Below are 19,429 nucleotides of genomic sequence, written 5' to 3'. Positions count from 1 at the left end.
GGCACACACCACCACTTAGCTAGCTAGCTAGCTAGGCAGCTAGCTAGCCAGGCAGGTAGCTAGCCAGTTAGCTATGCAGGGCGGGTAGGGCCAGACAGAGCGAGAGGGTTGCTCAGCTTAGGGGGGAACAATGCAGCTAGCCAACAACTAGCTAGCAGCTAGCCAACAGCTAGCTAGCAGCTAGCCAACAGCTAGCTAGCAGCTAGCCAACAGCTAGCTAGCAGCTAGCTAGCAGCTAGCTAGGAGGTAGCCAGCTGCAATGCCACGCTAGCTAGCTACTGAGGTACAGAGGGCGAGACAGCTAGCTGTACAATTAGCTGTACGGGCACAAAGGCGTTAGCTAGCTAGCTAGCTAGCTACCTAGCTAGCTATCTAGATAGCTAGCTAGGTAGACATAGAACCCAAATCAGCGGTCTATACAGACGGCCGGCCGCATGCATTGTATGCGACTCCTTCGCCAGACAGCAGCTACTTCCCCATCTAGCTAGCTAGCTAGCTACCCAGCTAGCCAGCCACGCAGCCAGCTAGACAGCCACGCAGCCAGCTAGCTAGCTAGCTAGCTAGCTAGGTAGCTAGCTGGTAATTAAGCAACAAGCATATCATCATCTTCATCAGCACATATCTGCCCAACATCAAATCGCGGCCTCCTCGCGCCCGCCAACCACTCAGCACGAGCAGAAGGGCGTAATTGATTCCTTGCACCCTGTAAACCCTCATAAACCCTAAACCCTAAACCCTAAACCCTAAACCCTAAACCCTAAAAGAAATGAAAAAAACTAAAATCCCAAAAAACAAAAGAATAATCCATAATACCCTAAACCCTAAAAAAAAACCCTAAACCCTAAACCCTAAACCCTAAACCCTTGTTGTGTGTATAGAATAAATTACCTGTACAACCCTTGTACATCCTTCTGTAAACCCTAATAAGGGTCTAAGGAAAATAGCAGGTAATAATCTTCCTGCTACCTGTACTGCCTCTATCCTCCTAGGGTTTGGTGTATACAGACGTAAGCAAACCCTTTTTGCTGACGTAAACCCTCGGGATAAACAACGATATGCATCCCCTATTCCTGCTGCTACACCCTCAGGCTGCAGCATAATAAATAAATAAATAAATAAATAAATAAATAAATAAATATAATAAATAGTAGTAATAAATATATAGCAATAATAATAATAATAAATAATGCAACAGAAGCAACAGAAGCAACAGAAGCAGCAACAAACCAATAACAGGATAAACAACAACAGCAGCAGCAGCAGCAACAACACCAACAACAACAGCAGCAGCAGCAGAAGCAATACCTCATAGAATCCTTCTGCTCCTAGATGTACAACAGCCCATTCACTTCCTCCTTGTTGATTTGTTGATCCCCAACTATAACTACCCTCAGCAGACGATACCTCGTCACCTGCATAGAGCAGCAGCAGCAGCAGCAACAACAACAACACATTAAGCTCCTGATGCTGCTGTTGCTGTTGCTGATTATGCTGCTGGTGTAGTGGCAGCATTGATGACGTGGTCGCAGCAGCAGAACAAGTTGCAGCAGCAGCAAGAGAAGCACAAACAGCAACAGCAGCAAGAATAGCAGCAGACGCAGCAGCAGCAGCAGCAGGATATTGGTGGCAGTATATCCTTACCAGAGGCACGAGAAGTTGATGGTCTCTGCAGCATACGTCTGCTACCTTGTGTGCTGCCATGACGTCTGTGTCTGCTGCTCCTGCTGCTGCTAGGTTGCTGCTGGTGCAGCAGCAGCAGCACGTCGCTGCCTCTGCTGCTGCGGGAACGGAAAGTAGCAGAAGGATAAGGGGGGCAGCTTCCTGGTGTATAGGCACGATCAAGTAAATACAGCAGAGTATGTACACCCCGTAGAGCTCGCTCAGAGAGACACCTGCAGCAGCAACAGCAACAGCAACAGCAACAGCAGCAGCAGCAGATGCAGCAGATGCAGCACAAATAGTTTATACGCACATATGCAGATATGAAGACACAACACAAATACCGTGAAGACACCACTGGCAGCAGCAGCAGCAATAGCAGCAGCAGCAGCAACAGCAACCGATGACACATGTGCTACGATAAGTTACAGCAGCAGCAAGGACACCAGCAGAAGCAGCAGCAGCAGCAACAACAGCAGCAGCAATAGAAAAAAGAAATACTACAGTAATAAAAGCAGCAGCACGAACAGCAGCAGAACACCTGCAACATAAGCAACACGAGCATGAAAATAAACAGCAGCAGCAGCAACAGCAGCAACAGCAGCAACAACAGCAATAAACAGCAGCAGCAGCAGCAGCAGCAGCACCAGCCAGGGGGGGCCCACGGCTGACTGCCCCCCAACAGCGCAACCCACAGGCCCTCAAATCCGAAGTTTGCTGCTGCAGCAGCAACATTCTTGAGCAGCAGCAGCGCGAGCTCGGGGGCATCTAGGGAAGAAATTATATGCTGCACTGCAGCAGCAACACGTTGACTGGTTGGTGCCCCTGGGGGGCCCCCAAATGGTACACCAAGGGGGCCCCCACGGGGGCCCCTACGCCTCTTAAATATACGCTGCAGCCAACTACGTAGCTTCCTCCCTCCCTTAAGAAGACAACTAAGAGGAGGCACACTCTCAATACACCGCAGCATTATAGCTCTGCAGCAGCAACAGCAGCAGCAGCAGAAGCAGCAGCAGAAGCAGCAGCAGACGCAGCAGCAAGGGACACACAGAAAAGGAATAGATATTAATTCTCCTAATTAGCCAAAGGGCACTACAGTAGATCAAAACATCCTACTGCTGCTGCTGTTGCTGTTGCTGCTTCTGCTGTTGCTGTTGCTGCTTCTGCTGTTGCTGTTGCTGTTGCTGTTGCTGTTGCTGCTTCTGCTGCAGCACGTACCTGCTAAGACAGGCCAGCCAATGAGCAGCAAATTTATTGAATAAACTGCTGAAGGAAGAGACGTCACAAAGGACTTGAGGAGGGACAGCCATCTCTATACCTTCAAACCTGAACAAAACCCTAAACCCTAAACCCTAAACCCTAAACCCTTATCCCTATACCCTAAACCCTAAAAACATATAAACAATAGGAAGATGTAAACAATCCAAGAAAGAAACAAAACAAAGGAAACAAAATAAATACAAGGAAGGACATGAGGCAAACAGTAAAAAGGAAGGAAAGGAAAGAAAAGAACAAAGAACAAAGAAATAAGAAAAGAGCGGAGAGAAATGGCTATATATGCAAAAGATATATATAGATACAAATATAAATATATATAAATATAAGTATATAAATATAAATAAATAAATATAAATAAACAAATAATAATAAATAAATAAGAATAAATAAATAAATACCTGCAGCAAGAAGCAAAAAGAGTAATAAATTCCTTAACATCTCCTCTTGTTATTGCATTAGGGTTTAGGGTTTTAGCAGCAAAATTTAATTTAATTAAAACCCCAGAAACCCTAAAAGATCTAAAAAACACTAAATTAGGGTTTACGTTATTATATAAACCCTCATCTTTTTTTCCTTTATTGATATTAGTAGGGGGCCCCCCTCCTCTAGGGGTACTTAATAATGCAAATGATGGAGGGGCCCCCCCCATTGTACGTGTTGCACCCTCATTGCTACAACAGCAACAGCTGCTGCTGCTGCATCTGCTGCAACGGCTGTAGCGGCTGCTGCAACAACTGCAACGGCTGCTGCTGTTGCTGCAGTAATGACGATCCCATGGCATCCTTGCAGGGGCCCCCAAACAAAAGGGTACTGCTGCTGCTGCTGGTGGCTCCCATGCAAAGTTACCAGGGGTCCCTCCTCTCCTCCTCCTCGACCGATGAATCTGATGCTGCTGCTGGTGCTGCTGTTGCTGCTGCAGGTGCTGCCGGTGGTGGTGGTGATGATGATGGGGCCTATATTGCTGCTGCTGCTGCTGATTATGTACATGCATGCGCTGCTGCCGTCTAAAGAATTGTCTATCTCTAAGGGAGGGTGCCCCACCTGTTCTTGAGGATTGTGGTGGCCTTCTGCTGCTGCTGCATCCTACAGCAGCAACACCAGATGGAGCAACAGATCCCGATCCAGCAACAGGAGCACCAGCTGCTGCTGCTGCAGCATCATCTGCATGCGGCAGCAACCCATCCTCCAGCAACAGCAAAGAAGGCTGCAACTCTACTGCTCCTGCTAATAATGTTTGTTGTACAAAAGATAAAAAAGCATCTAATGTAAATTGATCTAAAGAAATAGCAAATGGTAATACTGTTATATCCACCTCATATTCCAATTGTTGCTGCTGTTGCTGCTGTTGCTGCTGTTGCTGCTGTTGCTGCTGAACCTGTTTCTTCTGCTGTTGTTGCACCTTATAATACGGAACCTCATGCTGCATCTGTACCTGTTGTTGCTGTTGTTGTTGTTGTTGTTGTTGTTGTTGCTGCTGCTGCTGCTGCATATGTACCTGTCCCTGTGCCTTCTTCCCCATGTATTGTATCTGTTGGTGCATCTGTTGAACCTGTTGAACCTGTTGAACGTACTGTTGCTGTTGCTGATTATTATGAATATTATTATAATAAATATTATTATTATTATTATTATTATTATTATTATTATTATTATTAATTATAGGTAAATTAAATTGAGTAATTAAGAATCTAATCATATTTGAATTAGATGGTCTTGGTCTATGAATTTCATCTTGATGATATTTCAGAAAAAAATTAAAAGATGAATTTTCTACTAAGTCATTAATAATAATATCTTTTATAGATATACCAATAAAATTATATAAATTACTATTTATATTATTTATTTTATTCTTATTATTATTATTATTATTATTATTATTATTATTATTATTATTATTATTATTATTATTATTATTATTATTCATTTCTATATAATTCATTCTATTCCTTTTCTTATTTTTTTTATTCGTTGTCCTTGTGCTGATGTTGTTGTTGTTGTTGTTGTTGTTCTTTTTGTTGTTGTTGTTGCTGTTGTTGTTGTTGTTGTTGTTGATGTTGATGTTGTTGTTGTTGTTGTTGTTGTTGTTGTTGTTGCTGTTATTGTTGTTATTGTTGTTGTTGTTGTTGTTGTTGGTGGTGTTGTTGTTGTTGTTGTTCTTGTTCGTAGCTATTATTGCACTTGTATTACTTAGACATAAACGTAATAAATCTGCTCTATTACAATCTAATATATTCATAGATCCATAAGAAAAATGAGGATATTGGCATAAAGATAAGGAAGCTTCTCTTATCTCTATTTGTATTAAGGGTCCCCATACTATTTGCTCCTCAATACCGGTCTCAGGATCTTCATAACGACCTCTCTGCTGCAGTACAGTACCCCAGGGGCCCCCCCATTGGGGGGCCCCTCCCACTGGAGATGGTGTCCCAACAGGCGCGGCACCACACAGGGGGGCCCCCAACGGAGGACCCTCTATCTCCGCTGTACAACCAAAGGGAAGACTCCATAGGGTATCTTCGTTGCCACTGCTTAGGAACGAAGCAGAAGAATCAAAGAAATAAGGAGGACCCAAGAGAGAAGCAGCAGCAGAAGATACTCCTGCTGCTGCTGCTGCACCAGAAGAAGCAGCAGGTGGTGGCTTAAAGTAATCCTCCGTTGTCACCGATACACCCATACGTACACCGCTGCTGCTGCTGCTGCTGCTAGTTTGCGTCCCGTCCTCGTCTGGTTGGTTCTGCAGCAGGGGCGCAGAAGCAGCAGCAGAGGAAGGCTCCGACGGGCCCCCCTGGGGCCCCTCCTCTCTGTCTTGTTTAAAGAGTGCTGCAACATGCTGTCTTGCTGCTGCTTCTATATCTTGCATTTCTCTTATTGCTGCTGCTGTACAAGACACGGGGGCCCTGCTGCTGCGGCGAGGTGCGTATACACCTAAAGGATCATCTCCTTCTGCTGCTTCCCATGAGGACTCGGAGTCGTCGCTATCCACTGCATGCCCTGCTGCTGCTGCTGTTGTTGCTGCAGCAGCAGCAGCAGCAGCTACTGCTGATGCTGCTGCCGATGCAGATTTCAGCGCCTCCTTTAATCTCGCTGCACCACCGGGAGCCGCTGCTTTGTTTGTTGCTGCTGCTGCTGCTGCTGCTGCTGCTGCGCCAACAGCAGCAGGTGTAGCAGTATCGTTGTCACTCATGGAAGAGGAGCTGGACTGCGTGAGCGTCTCCGCAGGAGAAAGATCATCTGCTTCTGCTGCTGCTGCTGCTGCAGCTGCGGCTGCTGATACAGAGGGGGTTGCTGAAGTCGAAATAAAGGCGGGGAGGGCAACAGCAGGGTACAGATCAGAAACGGGGGCCCCTGGGGGCCCCTCTGCGGTTGTCCGCTTGCTGTTTCCTTGTTCAAAGAGAAAGGCGCTAAAATCTACACCATCCAGCACATTTGTTTGCTGCTGCTGCTGCTGCTGCTGCTGTTGCTGCTGCTGCTGCTCATCGTTATGCCGTTTTAGAATTCCCTTCGACTGTCTCTCCCGAAATATCTCGTCATGCATAGATGCTGCTGCTACCTCATCTGCATGCATTGCAGCTGCTGCTGATGCTTCTGATGCAGGAACAGCACATGCAGGAACAGGCGGCGGAATGTCAGCAGCAGCAGCAGCCGCTGCTGCTGCTTGCTGCAGTCGCCCCCATGCATCCACTAGTCCCTTAACAGTAGCAGGGGCCTCTTGCCTTAAGAGGAGACACTGCAGGTCAAGAGACAGCAGCAGCAGACACCGCAGACTGTCGGGCGAGACGGAAGCAGCAACTTCCCCACACCGCAGCAGCCCCCTAAGCGGTCCTGGTGCCGTCCTGCTGCTGCCAGCTGCTGCTGCTGTTGCTGCTGCAGGAAGATGCAGAGAACAAAACAGATCGTCAGCAAACAACCAACGCACCAAACCACAACGGGGCAGCAGCGGTGCTGCTGCGTCTGCCCTAAAGACAAGAGCAGGCAATGGGGCCTTGTGACTTGCTGCTGCTGCTGCTGCTGCTGCTGCTGCAGATGTTGTGGCTGTCCGACACCCGTCGTTCAGGCAGCTCGTGACTCTGTGGTCGCCTCGCCATGCGTTGCTGCAGTTGCAGCTGCTTCTGCAGCCTCCGCAGCTGCAGCAGCAAAAGCAACCTGCTGCAGCAGCATGGGCCTCCCATGGGGCCCCAGCAGCAAGAAAGGGTCTACGAATTAGAGGAGAAGGCAAAGGAAAGAGAGAAAGCTGCTGCAGACACACGTCATCATCTGCTGCTGCAGCACAGCGACACAGCCGCGTCCCTTCGTCCAATAGATATAACTCTAAAGAACTGCAGTGAAACCCTATGTGCAGCCCTGCTGCTGCTGCTGCTGCAGCTGCTGCTGCCGCTGCAGCTGCAACTGCTGCAGATGCTGCAGCTGCAGCTGCTGTTCCGCCTGCTGCTCCTGTTGCTGTACCCCTTGCCTCTAAAGCATCCTGATCCATTCCAACGGATTGCTGCTCCTGCTGCTGCTGCTGGTGCCGGGCTTCCATGCGCAGCGCTTTTATATGCAGAACTGCCAGCCACCCTGCCCCCTCTAAATCAACAGAGGATGTCTGAGGGTGCCCCCTCAGTTGGGGGCCCTCGGTGCCCTCTTCCTCCTCACGCACACCCCCCACTGCTTCTGCAGCTGCTGATGCTGCTGCCTCTGCTGTTGCTGCTGCTTCTGCTGTTGCTGCTGGTGGGGCTGCTGAATCGTTCAAGGCCTCATATGGACGCGGCAGCAGCAGCAAACTCTGGGAGATGCTGCCCTTCAACCGCAGTGCCTCAAAAGAAAGTGATAGTTCTTCCCCCTGCTGCAGCAGCAGTAGCTGCTGCTGCTGTTGCAGCAGCAGCAGCTGCTGCTGTTGCCGAGAGGCTGTTGCTGCCAGTAGACACTGTTCTATGAGAGTAAGACACGCCGCTGCTCCTTCTAATGCCCGCGTGCTGCAGACACCCACGAGGCACTCAGCATTGACCTCTGCACTCTCTACAGATACCAAATTCCTGCAGCAGCTGCTGCTGTTGCTGCTGCAGTTTTCGCCCCTTATATTTCTTGAACCTAAAAGAACTGAAAGGACACTGTCTCTCTCCTGCGCGGGAAGGGAATGTGGGTTGCTAGCAGCTGAATCAGGTTGAGCCCCACGGCTGTCTGCTGCTGCAGGAGTAGCAGCAGCAGCAGCAGCAGCAGCTGCTGCTGCTGCATCTCGCGAAGAGCTGCAGCCCTGATATAAAGAGGCCCTCCAGGTGTATAACACCGGCTCTGAAGAGCTGAATGCTGCTATGCTGCCTAAGGAGAGAGACCCCAACAATCGGTTGCTGCAGGTATCGGCTGCTGTTGTTGTTGCTGCTGCTGCTGGTTTGCCACGCGCACAGGACAGAGAGCAAAGAAAACGACCCAACTCAACATACACACCAATGGAGCAGCTGCTGCACCTGCAGAAACACGCTCCTGCTGCTGCTGTTGCTGCATTTGCTGCAGAAGGCTCGGTAGACGATAGGGTTCTACAAAGGCAACTCGCCAGATTGCTGCTGCTGCTGCTGCTGTTGCGCTGCAGGCAGCAGTCTAGCGACAACGCCCCTAAAGAGACGCTGGCGCTGCTGCCGGGTGTCTCCAGTAGGCGTCTCCATAGCGGCTGCATCTGCATCTGCTGCTGTAGCAGCAGCAGCTGCTGCTGCCCTGCTGTAACAATTTGTGTGTCTTGTCTGCTGCTAAAGGTGCTGCATGCAAACAAGAGGGACTGCAGCAAAGACCCTAGAGGGGCAGCTAACTCTGAATCAATGAAGGCCTCAACAAAGGGGACATGAAGAGACACCACTTCACACAACTGCTGCTCCCCTTGCTGCTGCTGTTGCTGTTGCTGTTGCTGTTGCTGTTGCTGTTGTTGCTGCTGTTGCAGCTGCAAACCGTCCGTAAACCTTCCTGCTGCTTCCTTGGTGACCTCGTGGGCTGCTGCAGCAGTTGCTGTTGGAGTTGCTGCTGCAGCACAGGGTGCAGCAGCAGCAACAGCATTTGGTGCAACAGCAGCAGCTATTTGGGTTGGCTGGCTGAGGCAGACGTAAGAGAAGGAGGGAGCTGGTGTTGTCAGCATCATAACGAGAGGAACCACCGCGCGCGGCTGCTGCAGCGGGGGGCCTCCTGGGTACACGGGGGCCGCAGGGGTTCCCTGTACCCTAGGGCTCCCTAGTAGAGGGCCCCGCTGGGGGCCCCCCTCTAAAGGAACCCTCGATGAGTCTCTGGCGGAGTCGCTGGGGACGCACGTAGAAAATAAAAGCCTATACATCCAAGGATGCTGCTGCTGTATTTGTTGTTGCTGCTGTTGTATTTGCTGCTGCTGCTGCTGTATTTGTTGTTGCTGCTGCTTTCGGGGGTAGAGCAAGAAACAACGAATGTGCTGCTGCAGCAACAAGGACGAGTGATAGGATCCAGAAGAGTCCAACGCTGCTGCAGGGCAGCTAGTACTGCTGTCGCGGATGCATCTGCTATCTGCGCTGCTGCTGCTGCTGCTGCTGTCTTCCCCCCAGAACATTCGGCCTGGGCAGTAGGTCGCCTTGACGGCGCATACATCCAAAAGTAAGCAACTTCTGCTTTTGGTGCTGCTGCTGCTGCTGCTGTTGCTGCTGGTGAGTGTGCTGCTGCTGCTGCTGGCACTGCCAAGTAGTCTCTCCTCCAAATATCTGTCGTCATGCAGCGAGTCCTGCAGATCCAGCACTTCACGCTCCTGCACTGCAGCTGCTGTTACTGTTCCCGCTGCTGCTGCTGTCTCTGAACTGTCAAAATCACCAACAAGAAGGCGCAGACAGGGGAGGGAGAGGCCGAAGCAAATAGGAAGTCTGTCTACAGTAGGCTGCAATGACAGCTCTCCAGCAGCAGCAGCTGCTGCTGCTGCTGCTTCTGCTGCACCAGGAGATGGCAAGAAAGCAGCTGTTGCAGCATCACAGACCTGCATGCAGCAGCAAAAGCAGCAAACAGTCTACAGCAGCACTTGGAGTGTAGAGCACCTCCGTCATCGCAGGAAACATAGCAGCAGCAACAGGTGCAGCAGCAGCAGCAGACGCCCCAAGAGCAGCAGATAAAGGTCTGCCGCAACAGCGGCAACAAGGTAACAACAGCAGCAATGATGCCCACACCCAACCCCTGTACCGCAACAGCAGCAGCAACAGAAACAAAAACAGCAGCAGCAGCAGCAAAGAATACCTGCAAAATATCTCCTAGGATTTGAAGGGGCAGGTGGCCGATGACAACTTCTAGCCTTAGATCAGCCCATGCTGCTGCTGCAGCACTAGCTGCTGCTGCAGCCACAGCAGCAGCAGGAGCTGCTTTTGTTACCGGTGCTGCTGTGTCCGACAGCATCGGCTGCAGTGGAGGTTGAGCAGCACTCAATACGGGAACGTTCCATCCTGTTGCTGCTGGTGTTGCTGTTGCTGCTGCTGCTGCTGCTATTGGGGATAGTGGTGCCGATGCTGCCGCTGCGGCTGCTGTTGCTGCTGGTGGTGGCACCATGGCCTCCGGTGTGTGGGCCCCCCCCCCTGTTAGGTAGGGGCTCACTGCCGAAGCGTCTGTACACTGGAGGGGACCCCCGTTGAGCTGCAGCGGCGAGAAAAAATAGGAGACTCTAAGAGAAGCAAGGGGCTGTTTCTGTGCTGCTGCAGCAACTGCAGCAGCAGAATGAGAGTCACTCCTGCCTGCCTGTATCCCTTTAGAGGGCCCCCCCTCTCCGTTACAACTGGATAGCTGCCGCGTCTTCAGAACGTCCCTTGGTGCTGCTGTTGCTGCTGTTGTTCTCGTTGCTGCTGCTGCACCTCTGTGTGCAGGTACGCCCTCTGTGGGGGCACAAAGAGGAACCATATAAACCCCCTCATGGACTGCCCTCTGTAACTCTTCCGGCACCTTCACGAACTTTGCTGCCCTGGTGCTGCTGCTGCTGCTGCTGTTGTGTCTGCGGCGTCTGTAGGAGCGGCAGCTGCCGAAAGGAGCAGCAGGAAACTGCTCTGTGCACTCTGCCCACCCTGCGGCTGCCTCCTCCCTGCAGCAGCAGCGTGTGTGGGGCCCCCTCCATCTCAAGCGAGAGGTTCCTTTTCTTCTATACCCCATGAGACTGTTGCTGCTGCTGGCGCTGTACTCGCTTCCGCTGCTGCTGCTGCTGCAGCTGCAGCTGCAACCGCTGCTGCTACTGCTATTGCTGAGGCACCTAGAAGAATGCAGCCCTGTGCCGTGCTTGGATCTTCTGGAACATCTCCCTTCCGAACGCTCTCCTGCTCCTGCTGCAGCACCAGCAGCAGCAGCAGCACGGTTGCTCCTACTTGCTGCTGCCTCCCGCCAAGCTCCAAAGAGTAGCAAATGAGTCTTGTATTCTACAGGGTACACTTGGGGGGCCCCTCCACTTGTCGCCTCCTCTAAAGCTTCTGTCAATTCTTTTAGTGCGGGTACAGCCCTCTGCTGCCAGCCGAAGCTGCTGCTGCTGCTGCGGTTGGTTGTGCTGCTCCTGCTTGGCAGCTCAGCTGCTGCTCCGATGCTCCAAAGGGTTGAGGGAGCAGCAACAAACGATGGCCCCATCACCGGCTGGCGAGAAGAAACACACGCAGGAGCAGGGTCAGAAGCAAGTACAGGTAGTTGCGCTGCTGCAGTTTGTACCTGTGCTGCTGCTGCTGCTCCTGCTGTGGTCGTTGCCTCCCTATCCCGCTCCTGCTTGTTGTCAAGAGCCTCTGCAATTATCTCAAGTCCTCCTGGCGCATACATGTGTACGTCTTGCTGCTGTTGCTGCTCGCACTTCGGTTCCTGCTGCTGCTGCTGTTGCTGCTGTTCTGCCATGGAGAAGGTGTTCAGGGGGTCGTCTAGCACTTCGCCTCCCAACATGCTGCCCAATATGTCGCAGTCGCTGTCCGTACACTGCACAGCAGCAGCCAGCGGCTCGCCTTCGTCAGTAGCAGCAGCTGCAGCAGCAGCAGCAGCAGCAGTGTTATTTTCTACTTCCGCTGTGTCTGCTGCAGCCGCCTGCCCAATATCAAGCTTGGGCTGCTTTGCCCCGTGGGTTGACAGCCTCTTCCCTTTACCCTTTCTCCCGGCTGTTGCTGTTGCTGCTGCTGCTACTGGTGGTGCTGCTGCTGCTTTTACTGGAAATTCTGCTGCTTCCGACAGGCCCCCGGGAGGTGTACTGCTGCCCTGAGGAGACAAGAACTTGCTGCTGCTGCAGCTGCTGCAGCTGCTGCCAGGATCGGGAGCAATCCCACGAAGCTGCAGCGTCACCTTCCCTTGGTGCTGCCCCTTTGCTGCTGTTGCTGCTGTTATTGCTGCTGTTGTTGCTACCGTTGCTGCTGCTACTGCTTCACCATTCGAGTAACCCTCCTTGCGAGCAGCACGCTTCCCTTTTAGGCTGCCTCTCCCTCCAACAGCTAGCCCTTCTGCTGCCGCTGCTGCTGGTGTGGTTGGCTCTGCCGCTGCTGCTGCACCACGCGCCTTCCGTCCACCAGAAGCCTTTACACCGCTAGGCCGGTCAACAGTTCCTCTGCCTGCTGCTGCCGCTCGTGGTGGTGGAGGTGCTGCTGTTGCTGCGGGGAGTCTAGCTGCTGCTGCTAATGCCTTCTTGCCTTTACGCTGTCGTCGGCCCCTAGAGCACTCATCAGGGGCAATGCCGCTGCTGTTGCTGTCGCTTCTGCTGCTGCTGTTCCTGCCGCTGTTGCTCTTGATGCTGGTGTTGTTGCTGCTGCTGCACCTCATGCAGCTGGGGCTGCTGCTCCTGCTGTCGCCTGTTTCATCACTTGCTGCTCCCTTTCCCTTCTCTTTCACGCAGGAAGAGCGTTTGCTGGCTCCCTGCAATGTTGCTTGTTCCCTGCTGCTTCCAGGATTGCTGCTGCGGCTGCTGCTGCGGCTGCAGTTGCTGCTGCTGCTGTGTGCTGCTGCTGCTGCTGCTGCTAATGTTGAGGTTTCCTGCGAACTACCAGCTACAGCTTCTCCTTTAACGGCCCCACACAGAGGCTCGGGGCCTCCTCCTTCCTCGAGGTCTGCGCTGGTGTTGCAGCAGCTAATCTGGCTGCTGCGCCTGCTGCTGCTGCTGCTGCTGCTGCTGCCACTGCTGCTGCTGCTGCTGCTGCCACTGCTGCTGCTGCTGCTGCTGCTGCACTTACTGTTGCACTTACTGCTGCAGCTGCTGCACTTGCTGCTTAATGCATCACTGCTTCTGCTGAAGTCCGGCGAAGGTGTGCCTGGAAAAGCAGCAGCAGCAGCATCTGCTGGCTCAAGAAGCAGGGAAACCTCGGACTCAGTTGCTGCTGCTGCTTCTCCTTCCACCTCTTCTTTCGCGAAAGGTGCAGCGGCACGATTAGTGGCAAAAATAGCTCTCTCTGCTATTGCTCCTGCTGCGGCCGCACTTGATTCCTGATCCGCAGGTACCGGCGGTTTGATCTGCTGCAGGTAACTCCATACACGCGCTAGGGGCCCCCCAGGGGCCGCTGCTGCATCTGCTGCCTGTGCGCCTACCGCAGGGGCCCCCGTGGGTTTCGCCTCATGAAACTGAAGGGCCCACTCGCCCACAAAGACCACACTCTGTAGGACGTGCAGCGGCACCTGTTGCTGCTGCTGTTGATGCTGTTGATGCTGGGTCAACATGGTCAGAGAAGATACCTGCCCTGGGACTAGAACCCGAGGGGCCCCTCGTCGTCCTGCTTCTGTTATTGCTGCTGCTGCTGGCACTCCGTTCAGAAGCCGTGCTTCCGGTCCATCACATCCAGCAGCACGCATACCGCAGGAGCTGCTGCAGCAGCTGCTGCTGCTGGGCGAGAGTACAGAGACAGACAAACCAGAGACAAACAGAGACACAATATGAGCAGAAGGCAATGGGGCCCACAAGAGACTGCAGGGGCCCCCCCTTCCAAACAATTGACCTGAGGTGGTAGAAGCAGCAGTAGCAGCAGCAGCTGCAACATCAGCAAAGTCTTGCGTGGTTGCTGCTAAGGAGTCAAGGGGGCCCTGGGGGCCACCCCAGTCGTCCCGATGAATCTGCTGGTGCTGTTGCTGCTGCACTGCAGCAGCTGCAACATTCGCACACTCCCCTAATGCATCAGACGTTACCCCAGGGGGCCCCTCACTGTAGCCCCCCCGCGAAAGGCAAGAAGAAGCTGAGGGGGGCCCAGGCAGGCCACCATGAGGTACCAGCAGCGGGCAGAAGTTGCTGCTGCTAACGAAATGAAGAGCCACTGTATCTACGGCTACGCTTACAGCGAAAGACGCACGAGGACCAGGAGTGGCAGCAGGCGTTGCTGCTGCTGCTGCTGCTGTGCCATTTGAGCCTAAACAGGTTGCTGCTGCTGCTGGTGCTCCGCCACGTCCAAGACACGTTGACGTTGCGCAGCTCTTTTCGAAGGCAGGCATATAAGAAGCAAAGGAACCATCCCCGACAGCAGCAGCAGCCACAGCGGCAGCGGCACCGGCAGGACCAGAAGCAGCAACAGAAGCCGCGCCAGAAGGAGAGGCCGCATTGCGACTGCAAGGCCGTGCCACGCTTCCTGGATGCTGCTGCAGTTGCTGCTGCTGCAGTTGCTGCTGCTGCAGTTGCTGCTGCTGCAGTTGCTGCTGCAGCATCTCCGACGACCTCCAGATGGGCTGACATTCGCCTGCTCCTGTCCGCGGCTGCGAGCGTATCTGTGCTGTTGCTCTATCTCCACTCCAGGGGCAACTGTTGTTTTGCTGCTGCTGACGATGGTGATGCTGCAGCTGCTGCAGCTGCTGCTCATCTTCCTGCGAGAGGTGCATCTCTTGTTCTTCTATCAGCCTGCATTGCAGGTCATGGTGTAGCTGTTGCCATTCCTTCTGCTGTTGCTGCGGTAGCTCCGTCTGTTGCTGCAGCTGGTGCAGCTGCTGCTCCGTAAGCGGAAGAGGAAACACCTCTCCCCCCAGCGGCAGTTCCGTCTCCTCTGGATCCTCAACCCCCTGCTGGGATCCGATCCCCAAATCGATATTTCCTCCGCCTCCTAAAGAGCAAAAGCCAGTAGCCCGCCGCCACCATGGGATTTCCCGCTGCTCCGCTGGGCCCCCTTTGGGGGCCCCATCGGGAGCCCCCTCGGGTTCTGAGGGCACCCCGGACTGCGAAAGGCCCCCAGGGTAACAACTATCTTCCCCTTCAGCGACAGCACGGGAAAAGAAATCTGCTGGCCGAGGGGACCCAGTGGGGGCCTCCCTGGGGGCCCCCTTTTGCGACCTCGTCGAAGCCACTACACTCGAAGTCAAGATATTCTTGCCAGGGTTGCAACTGTCAATGTTGTTGCTTCTGCTGCTGCTACTGCTGCTGCTTCTGCTGGTTCTGCTGCTGCTGCTGTTTAAGGGCTGCTCACAAGTGACGCCTTGCAGCGAAGCCTCTGCTACTTCCCCCTCTGCTGCTGCTGCTGAGTAGAAATTTAACGACGGGTCCTGTGAAGAGTCGCGAGGGCTTGACGTTTTGCTGCAGCTACGCCTGCTGCTGCTTCTGCTGCTGTTGCTACTGTTGCTGCATCTGCTGCTGCAGCTGCTTCTGCAGTTGCTGCTACTGATAGGGGGAGACCCTGCAAGTAGAGGGATCCCTTGCTGAAGACCCAATGTCTCCCCCATCAGCCGCAGCAGGCGCAGGTGCTCGGTACCCAGCAGCACAAGAACTAAAGGAACTGACAGACAGACGCCATAGTCAAAGACAGCTTCTGGTGCTGCTGTTTCGCTGCTGCTGTTTCTGCTGCCACCGCTGCTGTTGCTGCTACCGCCGCCCGTGCCGCAGCACCTGTCGCTGCTGGTTGCCCAGGTGCAACAAGTCCCCTTGAGACATCCATCGCAGGTGCACCTACTGGGTCTCCAATCTCCTACATCCGCTGCTGCTGCTGCTGCTGCAGCTGCTGCGAGGGGTCCTGGAGGGTATGCTGCAGCAGCAGCAGGAGCAAAAGACGACGATGCTGCCTGCTGTCTCCGCAGCAGCGCGCGGCATTCCCGTTTGTGGGCTTCTGATTGCATGGTAGTCACAGAACCAAGCCCTGCATGCAGGGCGACTCTGCCGACAATATGCGCAGCATCGTCCTTTGCTGCTGCTGCTGCTGCTGCTGCTGCTGCTGTTGGTTGCTGCAGGGGGGGGCCCGAGGCGCGAAGAGGTACTTGCCAGCCATTAAGGCTGTTAGGCGCCCTAGTAGAGAGCAGAAGAAGACCTGCTGCAAACAACCAACTGTCTCCCCCTCGTGACTGAAATGCTGCAGCAGGAAGAGGAGGCAGCAGAGACACCTGACAGCCGCCTAGCTGCAGCTGCGCGCTGCCTTCAAAGGAATCGCAGCAACGCAGGCCCTCCAGGTGTATCCGCAGGGCCCACAAGGATTGAGGGGGGCCCCTGGGACAGCCAGTTGGTGTAGCCCCGTTCAGCCGGGGAGCCTCTAATGGTTCGCTTGACTGCTGCAGCTGCCGACGCCGGCTATGTCGCGGTTTGCTGCTTGAGGAAGAAAAAAGGTACCCACCACTTGTTGGGGCCCCTAGTATGCTGCTTTCTGCTGCTGGGGACCTCTTCGTGGTCTTCCACGGGTGTTTGTCCGGGGGCCCATGATGCTGGTAGGGCACGTTGGGGGGCCTCTCATGAGAGGTGCCTTCTGCATATATGCAAATACTGATTATCTCCACAGACAAGTCTGCTGCTCCTGCTGCACTGTGCAGTGCGCGGCGCAGCAGCCCGAGCAGAGACTCTAACCCATATACGGCCCTCTCTGCAGCCTTTGGGGGGTCTCCAGCGCAGCCCGTAAAAGGCGACGGTCCCCCGGAAGGCTCCCCCCACTCGCTGACTGCTGCAGTTGCTCCCCACGCCTCTGAAGAACCCGCAGAAGGGGGGCCGCCACGGGAAGCAGCACTGTCTTCTGTAATGAAGGGACAGCGTCCGCTATGCACTTGCGGGCCTCCTGCTGCTGCTGCCGCTACTGCTGCAGCGGTTGCATCAGGTGCGGAGGAAGAACTGTTTGTGGGGGAGTCAAGCAGCATCTCTACACGGCTCCTGCCTGCACCAAGGTGGGTACCCATGGGGGCCCCCCTTGAGGTCCCTCCTTGTCTCGTCGGTAGTTCCCCCGCTGGCGCTGCTGCTGTAGAAAGGGGCCCCTGATGGAGACAATAATCGTCCGGGGAGGGCCCTGTGTTGTTCTGTACATGTTGCAGCTGCATCTGTAAATTACCAGCAACCGCCGTACCCACCGCAGCAGCAGAAGCAGAAGAAGCATTTGCTGCCGGTTCTGTTTTTGTCTGGAATCGCGCCGTAGCTGTTGGTGGCAAGACGAGGGGTAACCCCTGTAAGGGTCCTGCTACCATATGTAAGGGGGGACCCTGTACACCTGTTTCCTTTATTTTAAGTACCAGGGTAGGTCTTGATATACGGAGGGTAAGGGGGAGTTTAAGACTAATGCTGCCTATGTGGCAGTTAACAACTGTAAGACAGCCCCATCCTGCTGCATGCAATGCCTCTGTTAAAGTCTTAGCATCTACTTCAACTGCAAGAAGGCAAACCTCTCCTCCCCCTACTGCCACCTGCAGCTGCTGTGTACTGAGACGCTGCATCACAGAGCCTAACACCACACGCCGCAGAGAGGCAGCAGCAGCACTCTTCAAGGTCTGCTGCAGCAGCTGCAGCAGACGCACCCACAAAGAGGACTCCCCCATTTTCTTTACCTCTCAACAGGGGAGCAGGGTCCCCTCCTCTAGACCCCACAAAGAGAGGGCAGATAAGCCCCCTACTGATGGAAACACACAGAATTCAAGGCTGTAGATGCTTCCCTGCTACCCATCATGCTGCTGCTGCTGCTGCTGCTGCTTATGTAGTTTCCGGTACTGCTGTCGCTGCTGCTGTTGCGACTGGACAGTCAGGCAGCCCGGGGGCCTGTGGGATGCACTGGGGGGCCCCCGTGTCTGAGAATCTGCAGCAAGAGGACGGGCGGCCGCACTAAAGAGCTGCAGCAGTCATCGAAGGCGCTTTATCTGGTAGCAGAGGTGCAACAAAGGAAAAAGAGCGGGAGAGGGGCAGAGAGGCTGTTTCTTGAAGCAGCCGCTTCGCTGAGAAGGAACTGTAGAGGAGTGGGCACTGGTATAGAGGAGGTGGAGTCGTCAGCAATATGCGTGTGGGCAGCAGCAGCAGCAGCTGTTGCTGCTGGTGGTGCTGCTGCAGGGTGCTGTTGCTGCTGATGCAGCAAAGCCACCTTGGAAGGGAGGCACGCAAGCAGCGGTGCGTCTCTCTTCTCGTCTGTCTCCTCCTGCTAAAAGAAGTGACAACAGAGGAGGCAGAAGCTGCCTCTTGAGCAAGCGCAGCTGCAGCAGCTTCTGTTGCTGCTGCTGTTGCTGCTGCTGCGGCTGGTGAGGGTCTCGCAGCCGAGAGAGAAGGCGGGCTCCAAAGGAGGGCCCCGAGCAGCCGAAGTGCCTTCAGGAGAATGCTGAATAATTAGGTTAGTCAGGTGATCTAATAAAAACACAAAAATAATGATATATGCCTGTCCCGCCTCCAGAGCCTGCCTGCCGTGCTGCGGCCTCTCCTGAGGCGCCGCTTCTTTGGGTGTTAGACAGTGGTGAGGGGGGTTGAAGAGGGTATTGCTCCTCTTACTTGTTTAGTATTTGTTTTTAATGTTCTTTTTGAGTCCGTGGCAACACGCAAAGATATAATTAAGTACAGTTTCCCCTTTTTTCGCACCGGACGACGCCCCTCACGCCCAACAGACCGCTGTTATGCTGTCAGTGGGTTTCCTGAGTCTTGTGTAGGGAAGCAGGACTTGTTGTTGCCTCTGTTTGTTTGCTTGGTGTTAAGGGATTGGGTGTATCAGCATAATTATATTTAATATACAAAATCAATCCTATTTAGTTATAATTCCATTCCAATTAAAACCTTGCTTCCCCTGCAACCCCCTAAAGGGACCCACCACCACCCACCGTCTCTCCCCTCCCTGCAGGAGCCCAGCGGACAGCCTATAGCAATACGGCGGTCTATCTGCTGCTTTTTGGCTTCAAATGCTATTTTGCAGTCAACACAAAACCAAACACACGACCAAATCCACTTAAAAGGACAAAACAAGGCATCAAAGCATCAAAATTTCCCACCAGGCCAAAAAGATGCGATGAGCAGCCACTTCGATGCTGCCGCTCGCCGGGGCTCCACCCTGCATGCAGCGGCCTTTTCTGTTTAACCTTTTTAAATTCAAAGGTGATGGGATGGTGAAATAAGTCCTTTTAGGCCGCAAGAATTCGAGATTCTAGCTGCAGCCAGCGGTCAAGTCCGGTGAAGTGCAGCGGCACCCGCCAGGCCAGGGTCACTCGCTGGCTTCTGTCTTGCTTCTTGACTAGACGTCCTATTTCTAAGCCCTAAACAGTAGTAATGATTGTCTAGACAGTGGGCAACTACCTTATGAGCACTCGATGGGGGGAAGCTGGCTGCTTCTGCATGCTATCTCTCCCCACCTGCTGCTGCACTGCTACGCCACTACCGTAAACTCTCCGCATCTTCATAAAGTCCGCTTCCATTTCT

General features: G+C 53.6%; 1 protein-coding gene across 1 annotated transcript; it reads right to left on the bottom strand.

The window, feature by feature from the left end:
• Positions 1 to 2,771: 2,771 nt before the first annotated feature.
• Positions 2,772 to 17,583, bottom strand: EMWEY_00018910 (hypothetical protein, conserved; the record flags this gene model as incomplete). The annotated part of the gene is made up of 5 exons (XM_013477676.1): positions 2,772 to 2,985; positions 3,784 to 3,859; positions 4,075 to 4,519; positions 5,258 to 9,889; positions 10,144 to 17,583. The coding sequence occupies 5 exons, from the start codon at positions 17,581 to 17,583 to the stop codon at positions 2,772 to 2,774; spliced, it is 12,807 nt and encodes a 4,268-aa protein (XP_013333130.1).
• Positions 17,584 to 19,429: the final 1,846 nt, after the last annotated feature.

The sequence above is a fragment of the Eimeria maxima genome, genomic scaffold (genome assembly GCF_000499605.1).
Source record: "Eimeria maxima Weybridge genomic scaffold, Emw_scaff164, whole genome shotgun sequence".
Taxonomy (NCBI): Eukaryota; Apicomplexa; class Conoidasida; order Eucoccidiorida; family Eimeriidae; genus Eimeria; species Eimeria maxima.
The sequence above is the reverse complement of the archived record's forward strand: the minus strand, read 5'-3'. Positions and strand labels throughout refer to the sequence as shown.